General features: G+C 43.2%; 1 protein-coding gene across 1 annotated transcript in view; it reads left to right on the forward strand.

Annotated features, from left to right (window-relative positions):
- Positions 1-10,000, forward strand: part of LOC143140573 (uncharacterized) — a 75,117-nt gene that overhangs the window by 25,136 nt on the left and 39,981 nt on the right. The window contains exon 5 of the mRNA XM_076301577.1: positions 5,639-5,724. Within this exon, the coding sequence (XP_076157692.1) occupies positions 5,639-5,724 (86 nt within the window). The remainder of the gene's footprint in view (positions 1-5,638; positions 5,725-10,000) is intronic.

The raw sequence follows: 10,000 nt of genomic DNA on the forward strand, positions 1-10,000 counted from the left end.
GGGTCAGTCTGTGTGTGTGTGTGTGTGTGTGTGTGTGTGTGTGTGTTTTAGACAGTGAGAGAGAGTGTGTGCGAGAGAGAGTATGTGGGAGATACAGTAGAGTGGCTTTGACTTTGCCAACTCCCTAAGACACTTCCTGGATATGTACTTCATTAATCCTCCAATCAGGCATCTCTGGGTTTTACCCACGTCTCCCAGCAAGGTGCCACGTGTGAACGGAGACGCAGCTAAGGATCATGGGATTATCTCACCCCCACCGCCCCTTCCCCACCCCCTACGACCTGCTTCTCGGAGTCCTAAACCCCCAACACCTGTCACCACTCGCCCGCTGACCCTGTTCGACCGTGCCAGGTCTTGGCCCGAGTCCCTCACCCCAGTCACGAGTCATGCTGTATCAGTGCGACACACTCTCACCTCCCCCCAGCAACATGTGCTGGCATGGCAAAGTTTCCCGCTGGAGTCTGTAGGTGTAGAGCCTGATACTGGTCGTAATTGAACCTGTGTGACACACTCTCACTTCCCCCCAGCAACATGTGCTGGCGTGGCAAAGGTTCCCGCTGGAGTCTGTAGGTGTAGAGCCTGATACTGGTCGTAATTTAAACTGTGCGACACACTCTCACCTCCCCCCAGCAACATGTGCTGGCGTGGCAAAGGTTCCTGCTGGAGTGTGTAGGTGTAGAGCTACAGCGGGCAGTGCTTCGACTTAGCCAGCTTCACTCACGGTCCGCGCGTGGGATCACGCGGTATCACGCGACTTTAATTTGTATTTTTCCAGTGAGACGCTGCAACGACGCTGCAATTACCCAAACAACCGGTAGATGTCTCAAGTGAGCAGGGTGTCTCATAAAAAGAAATGGAGCCTGGAAAACCCTACACAGACTTCACTACAGACTTTAGCAGACTGGTTTAGAAATAATTTAATAGCCAGAAATAGGCCTGCCCTGCCCTAATAAAGAAATATTTGGTTAACTGTGAGTGAATCCCGTTTGCAGCCGTAGAAGAAACGCAGGACAAATTTAACATTCTGGTTTTCTCTGAGTGCAACGATGATAGACAGACATCATTTGGACAAAATATAGAGCATATTAACCTCCGTTGCTCAGCCAAATGCCTTCCTGTTACGTTACGAGTTACAGGCGATAAACAATTTTTGATGGTCACAAGTTTATTACGTTAAAAACGTAATATTACGTTTTTCCTTCCCATGCGTTGAGTGCCAAAAACGTAATATTACGTTTTTAGCTTTTTTTTTTTAATTACGAAACTAGACACTCTAACACACCTTATATGTGATTTTGGGAACTCTGTGATTAATGGAAATGAAATATATGACAATCGAAAACTCATGAAAATGCACAATCTGGACATTTTATCTGGACATTTTATCATAACTCGGTTGCCGCTTTGGGTTGAATCAGTGACACATACACATCAGGTCAAAACCAGGCCATTTTCGTGGGTCTATCACTAGGTGGTAGTCTTGCCAGGTCTCGCTGATCACTTCCCGGAAAGTTTACACAAGTAGGTAACAGGCAACACTTCATATTTCATGAAAGACGTTATATCTCCATTTCTAGAAAAAAACAGCGATTTTGATGAAAACTAGCAACTGTTTAGCTTGGGATTTCTCAGGAACAGAGGCGTGTAGAAATACACGGTTTGCACCCACTGAGAGCTTAAAGTCTCACCTTTTAAACGAGCCATTGTATGTGTTCATAGCTATAACACAGAATATGCTGTGGCTGTACAAAAATCATCAACAATGGTCTAGATTGCTGGCACTCTAGGACAAAGCTCCCGAAAACAGCTTGGCATTCAATGAGTTAACTGAAATCACAGGCCAGCTGGCAGGTAGCAAATACGTCTTTTTCATTTCATAGAAGGGCGGATGGATGCAACCGCGAGGACGGCAATGAGTTGTTAACACACCTGAACCAACAGACACTGTATAGCCCAGCAGCAATCTATATGAAATACAAAATATTAACTTTAAGTGTTTTACGATGTCTTTGTAAATTATGTTTAATTAAAAAGTGTTTCACTCGTCTCAGGTTTAAAGGGTAACCGTGACTGGTGGTCTAAGCAAAGGATGAAGCAGAGGTTGTTGTGAAAAGGAAGAGGACTTTTATTTTGTCCAGTAAACAATACACTTACAGCAGAAAAAGTAATATACATATAAGAAAACTCCACTGTACACTAGAGACAGTAGAAGATAAACATGATACTAAAATACTAAATATTTAATATAGGCTGCTATAAAAAACTAAATCAAATATCAAATATCAACATAGTGTGCTTAAGGATGCTTAAGGATTATCAAGCATGACAGGGCAGGGACTGAGCCTGTATTTCAGAGTGCAGCTGAGGATGATCGCTTCCTTGTTGTCCCTGTCAATGGTGCCAAAGTCGTGGACCCCGCAACAGACACAAGCAAGATGCAATAAGAAAGTGTCGATAATAATGAAATGTCCACAAGGCTAAAGGCTCTTAAATTTACAGCAGAGGGAATCCTTGGGATTGGGAAGTCTTGTGTGTTGTACGCAGTAGTTCGTTGATCTTGTCAACACAGTCTTTCATTTCCTTCCTGTCCACACCAGGAAAGTATCGCTTCAGCGCATCAACCACAAAGCTCTTTACATTTTGAGGTAATGCTCTTTTACCTCGAGAACCATCCCAGTTTGTGGTTTTGCTCCATGCTCGGTAGTTCTCCTCCGAGATAACATGTCTGAAGAGCAGGCATCCATATCTGCCCACTTGGCCAAAGTTTTGCATGGTCGTCTGGTCCAACAGCACGCAAACTCACGTCTGCCCAAACACGAGGAATTTGGATGCTGTCGTTGAGGGAAGCAGAAAGGGCCAATGGGGACATCTGGCAATCTGACAATTCTGGAGAATCTCGTGCAGGTGTTGAGGCGTGCCTGGAGATTGCTCTCAGAGGGGTAGAGTGCAGGGTCTGTAGAGCTGTAGAGCCGACTGCAGTTCTCCTATCCCAGCTCTCATCTCTGCGATAGATAGTTCCCTCTGACTGGTCTCTCTCTGCCTTTGCGCCTTTTGTCGGAGGTTCTCAATCTCGGCAAGCAGTTGGTGTACACGGGCTCGTTCCGATGCAAGCTCAGCTGTTCTGGGCAGCTTCGGAGGCGGATGTCCTGTAGAACGACTTGGTTTCCATGGTTCCTAGTAGTAGTCCTCGTAGAATGAATACTGTGAAGTTCTGGCATGAAGCCTACTGTATATAGGCCTAGGATATTATGAGCACTGACCCGCCCACAATTGTGGTTAAGTGAGGCACAGGGTCATAGGTACTCAATGGTGCTATTTCACACGCATTACGCATTTCACACCCTATAGCGACCCCCACTCACCGGGGGGCTAAGTGAAAGGTGTTAATAGCGGATTGACGTAGCCTAGGGTAGACTGAGTAGGCAGTTGAGACACTTTTTGCCCACACAAAATCAAACAAACAAAAAAAAAAAAAAAATAGATTTTCCACACAACATTCCACATGCCATTTGCTTAGCTTGTAGACTAAAATATTATCAATCAATAATACCCACATACACATAAGGTGCCACATAGGAGACACCTACAGTACCTGGTACAGTTGAGACACCCATCTTTAATGATGTATAGTTAACTAACCGTTAGTTGGAAAGTTGAATAAATAAAAACATAGCAATTGCAAAGTGTGTGTAGTGTGGTTAAAAGGAATACATCATGAACAAAATGTGACACAGGAACAGATATGGCGAACAGTAGCCTACAAATGGAATGTCCAAGTAGGCCTACGTAATACCACAATCCAGTGTGTTTCTTAATTGTCCCCTGCTGACCACCTCACACATTTCTCTAGATTTTGCAACGACCTTACATGACACAATGCCATAAAATATGCCAGTTTTTAGGACACAGAATAATGTTTGTAATGATACCAGTTACGTTTAACAGTAACATAAGTGTAATGAGCTATTCATTGTCGAAGGTGCATGGTGAAATTAAATTCTTACTTTGGAAAACAAACATTTGCCGATATCATTGGATGGGGGATACTTTATATTTTTTATACTGTTTATTTTTACGTAGCCTACAATGGCCTGTCACAGACGTGGGGAGCTCTTTGAAGCTTGGGATAATGTGGTACACTTACTACAGCAACAGTATTTTATTTTACTTCTTATGGAATATTTTTCACTTTTATAAAGGCTTTGTTTGAATGCTGTTGGAACAAAGTTGATTATAAAGGCCAATATTTTACAGCATTGTACAATATATTCATCCAGTATATGGTATTATCTTAATATTCTGGCAAGTTTAAAATATGATGGTTGAAAGTGGGCCAGAGGTGGTGATTCGATATCTGGAAATCTGATCTCACTATGGGTTTGGGTTCAAAGTATCTCCTGCGCCCCTGCGTCTTGGTGATTGTTTACACCTGTATTTACAGTATTTAAAGCAAGTGTAAACAGGCTCATAAGCACCGCTCCAGAATCCAGGTGCTTATTTTATTATGATAAGTTTAGAGCATACGCGGTAATTGCTTGCCCATACAGACTCAGGGACAGGTGTTAATAGCCTTGCCATACAATGGAGAGTCATACACTGGTGTTACGTTAATTACACGTTATGCACGATGTAGCCTAATCAGTTCTGATAAAACAAAACAATTTGTGAACACTACTGAAAAACACGAAATACCAAAAATCCTCAAAAAGCATTGACTGATGATAGTGGAGATAACGTGTTATCCCGAGGCCTTTGCAAGTCAGCATCTCCGACGGTAGTCTACCCTATTTAAAATCTAAGTTTTCGATGTCCCAAACGGAGAGCCATACTTTATTGTTTTTTAACGATCTCTATATAACTGTCTTGTGTTAAATTATTGTGATTACGAGCCAGTGGTTTTCAAACATTATGCGTGACTCGGACATCTAACGAAATGCAACAGGCTCATATCGTCCTCGCATTCGCAAAATGAGAACATACATGAGACTGCTCAGATAATAACAGATGTGCCTCAAGTTTTGCACGGTTTTAGTCAAGTTATAGGCCTGTTTACCTTAAAAGGTTCTGCATTCTGCATTTTGCAATGAACAGTGCTTTCCCTTTTGAATTGGAAATGCTCTGTGTCATGGTGTGTTGTACAGATCTATTCAACAATTATTTTTTGTCAATCTGAGCTCTACTTCTGTTCGTTTGTGTGTGTTCTTTGTTTTGTATGAAAATAACTTCAGGATCCTTCAATTGTGGCTATATTGTTTAATAAATTCCCCCAGCATATAAACTACCTTTTGGTATGAATTCTGTATGCCTGTACAAGTTTATTAACAGTGTATCCCCACTGAATAATGTCTTACTGATTCTTGTATGGAAAGTATATTTATGTTATTTTAAAGCTGGTATCTCTCTCTCTCTCTCTCTCTCTCTCTCTCTCTCTCTCTCTTTCTCTCTCTCTCTCTCTATCTTTCATATTTTTGTGGGTGTGTGTTTCTTTTGGGAGGGTGGGGGTGTATGGGTGGAGGGAGGTTTTATTATGGGATGGTTTAAATGTTACCTGGTTTCCTTTTTGACTGTCAATAAAGGAACCTTAAAAGTCAAAGTCTCTCTCTCTCTCTCATTCCACCTCTCTGTCTGACTCCCACAGGTTAACATGCTGATTGGGATTGTGGTCTTCAACAAGCTCATGTCCAGAGATGGCATTTCAGACAAGTCGAAAAAGCAGCGGGCTGGGTAAGAGGCACCGTATGATCCCCCACCTTCCACCCCCACCCCACCCCCACCCTCATCTTCCTCCTCCTCCTCCTCCTCCTCCTCGCCTCTGTGAGCCATTAAATCAATGCGAGCCATGCGGCACGAGCCAGGGGGTTTAGCAATGGCAGTGTTAGCACACGGCTCCCGTGGGCAACGTGAACTTATCGCTGCGCGCACAGGACAAGTGTGACACGCCGAGGAGACGTTACGCTGCCGCCACCGCCAAACGCCGCCGCCACACGCCAAACGCCGCACATTCAGACGAGAGGCGAGGAAGATACGGATGACTCATAAACTACTTGGCATAAGAACACAAGAGAGAACACGCTCTCTCTCTCTCTCTCTCTCTCTCTCTCTCTCTCTCTCTCTCTCTCTCTCTCTCCCCCACACCGGGAACAGCAGCACTATTTGCATGTGTTGGCAATCACCATAACATTTAGAAAAAAAGCTCTACTGAGAGAATGATACATATTCAAACACACGCATACTGACACTCACACGCACAGCACAGGGCACACACACACGCACATACACACTCACACACAAACAGCACAGGGCACACACACACACACACACACACACACACACACACACACACACCAGAGGGCTGGCCTCTCAGTAAAAAGTACAGTTATGACAGCTCATTAGCAACCCTGTATTGATCTGTTTCCGTGGGAACAGCATAGTGATGAAATTATTAACTTTCTACACTCACCTCACACTGTTTGGGCTTTTATAAGGTCTCTCTCTTTCTCTCTCTCTCTCTCTCTCTCTCTCTTTGTCTGTCTGTCTCTCTCTCTCTCTTATTCTCTCACTCTCTCTCTCACACACCATACGCACTTATGCACACACACACAGATATGCACACATATTCTCACACACATTTGGGTAGAGGCCTGTAGTTCCACAACATCAGTGAGTCAGTGTGAGTGTGTGTGTGTGTGTGTGTGTGTGTGTGTGTGTCAGTCGAGAGCTATTTACAGCCCAGTGGGATGAGAGGATAGTGGCTGTGTTATCCAGTTAACACCTGTCCACTCCACTTATAACCACAAACACTCTCGCTCTCTCTGTCACACATACTCACCATCATTTACTCACACATGCTTGCCCAAACACACACACACACACACACACACACACACACACACCAGGGTTTATTACATTAGCCTGCTACAGATGGAAATTGCCCGCTTTCAGGTGTAGTTGCCAAAGCAGAAACAAATATAAAAAGACAGAACGTCTGGTGGAAAATATAAAGAAATAAAATATAATAAAATAAGTTAAGTGAATTAAAAGCATATGAACACAGACTATGTAACCCAGACAACTTAAATATAAACTTAGCCTGTACAACTTTTGATTTTTCAACTTTGCAAAAGCAACTGAGTACTTTCATTTCATTAAGTCGCACTACAAGTTAGCAGGAATTCTTGGAGGTACCGTTCCATTGCAGTAACACTAATTTATTTAGCATAATTTCAAGTTGTTTATTTGGACTATTCCTGTTTTAGGTGGGGAATCTAGGGCAACTAAAAACATATCAGGCCGCCCATCTCTGTACCCACTCCCATATTAACAAATATATGTCCAGTACATTTTATGCATGTCCAGTATTTTTTTTTAAAAGTGTTGTGTAATCTCTGACACACACACACACACACACACACACACACACACACACACAAACATGCACAGTACATCACTCTCTCTCTCTTTTTCTCTTTTATACACACATACACGCACACTCACACAAACACACACACACACACATTTTAGCTAACACAGTTGCCTTCATGTCAAAGGTTTTGTCCACTGTTAAACACAAGTAAATGTGTGTGTGTGTGTGTGTGTGTGTGTGTGTGTGTGTGTGTGTGTGTGTGTGTGTGTGTGTGTTTGCATTGACTCTCCTGAGCCAAGAGGTGAAGAGCTAAACACACACACACACACACACACACACACACACACACACACACACACACACACACACACAAGCACATACATTTGAGTTGAGGGCAGATGTCAGATGAAAAGCTTGACACATGGTAGAGGTCCACATGGCAGAGGTTGTCATGGTGCTCACATCACCGCTAGAGATGGAGCCAAAGGATGCTGCAGCAGTTCTCTTACTCAGCATCCACACTGCAGTTTCTGTACTGCAGAACCACCCCATAATCACTCTTAGTGCGTGGTGCTTAGAGACTGTTTCATCACCAAAACACACACATGCCCGAACACACACACACACACACACACATGCACACACATCGAAGGATGCTCTAGAACCACCCAATAATCACTCTAAGTGTCTAGTGCTTAAAGACTGTTTCATCACCAAAACAACATCTGCATGGACAAAGTGCAACAATGAGTAACAGCAAAGGGGAAAAAAAGTATCAATATGAAATAAAACAAAGTTTACAAAACAAATTGTACTTCGATTAAAGGTGCAGTCGGGGACTCACGACCGCTAGCTGCCCATTCCCTGATTACACTCTAAACACACACACACACACACACACACACACACACACACACACACACACACACACACACAATCTTCAAAAACTGGAAACAAACAAAGCACAGACACACACACACACACACACACACACACACACACACACACACAGTCTTCAAAAACTGGAAACAAACAAAGCACAGACACACACACACACACACACACACACACACACACACACACATACACACATACACACACACACACACACACATACACACACACACACACACACACACACACACACACACACACACACACACACACACACACACACACACACACACATACACACACACACACATACACACACACACACACACACACTGGGCCGGCACTAGTTTAAAGTCTGGATCATTTCTAACTCCCCACCCATACCCCCAATTTCTCCATCATTTTCGTTCCGCCCTCAAAGAGTCTCTCATTCCCTTCTCCATTCCTCTGCCCTGAGTGAGCTTTTCATGCTTGACTGTTTGTTTACATTGTTGTTACCGTGGGAGCTGCGATGATTGACATGTCCTTTATACTGCGCCTGAATGTCAATCAAGACTGGGAGAAAGGCCAAAGTGTGTTGTACATGTTCACATAGTCACATATTACGACAAACCGATCCACAGAATGAGTTATCAGTATTCAGATCAGATTTTCCATTAAGGAATTGATGTGTAACACCTGGTGTGTGTGTGTGTGTGTGCATGTGTGTGTGTGTGTGTGTGTGTGTGTGTGTGTGTGTGTGTGTGTGTGTGTGTGTGTGTGTGCATGTGTTTATGAGGCTGGGGCACTTAAGTATGTCTGGAAACCTTTGGTATTAAATCATTTTTATGTCTTCCGTGTGTGTGTGTGTGTGTGTACGTGATTTTGAGTGTGAGTGTGTTTGTGTCTGTGCGTGTGTGTGTGTGTGTGTGTGTGCACGTATGTGTAAGTGTGTATGCATGCATGCCCTCTGTTTCTCCTCTGTGTGTTGAGTCTGAGCATCTCAGACATTTCTGTCTGTAACAATGATGAAAACACACTCGCACACACACACATGCACACACACACACGCCTGCAGGTGCTCTTCTGTCCATCATACACACTTAAACACACTCGCAAGCTGTTTGCTATGCACTCTCTGTCTCTAACACACTCTCCCCACTTTACTTAGTATGCAGACCAACTCTGTCTGTCTTCCATCTATCTCTATCTCTCTCTCTCTCTCTCTCTCTCTCTCTCTCTCTCTCTCTCTCTCTCTCTCTATCTCTCTCTCTCTATCTATCTCTCTGCACCTTTTCTTTTCTCTGCTGTTCGTTCTTTCTTTCTTTCTTTCTCTATATAATTACATTCTCTCTATATATATATACCTTACATTGGTGTTGATTGAGTCCCCCCCACACACACACACACACATACGCACACACACACATACACACACACAGCAATATTCTTTATATTAAAATTGCAATACTGCTATGCAAACGAGTTCCATGGATTAGCAATAAAACTAAAATAGCACTCAGATGTAATGAGGACCGAGTCGATCATTGCTGCTCCTCTATGCCCTGCCCTTGCCCTCTTGATGAGTATGAATTTGAGTGTGTTTTGTTTCATGCATTTTTATGTTTCACTGAGTCTGAATGCGCTTATTTTCTGATTTGCTTCTTTTTCTCCCTACAACTCGATTACTCACTAACGTTTCTCATTATCTGCCTGCAATGGAACTGTTTTTCATGTCTGCTATTTAAAGGCTTTGTTTAATTT

Source organism: Alosa pseudoharengus, unplaced genomic scaffold (genome assembly GCF_046254945.1).
Source record: "Alosa pseudoharengus isolate Yale_2024_CS ecotype anadromous, Long Island Sound unplaced genomic scaffold, YU_APseudo_1.1 YU_APseudo_1.1_scf_23, whole genome shotgun sequence".
Taxonomy (NCBI): Eukaryota; Metazoa; Chordata; class Actinopteri; order Clupeiformes; family Clupeidae; genus Alosa; species Alosa pseudoharengus.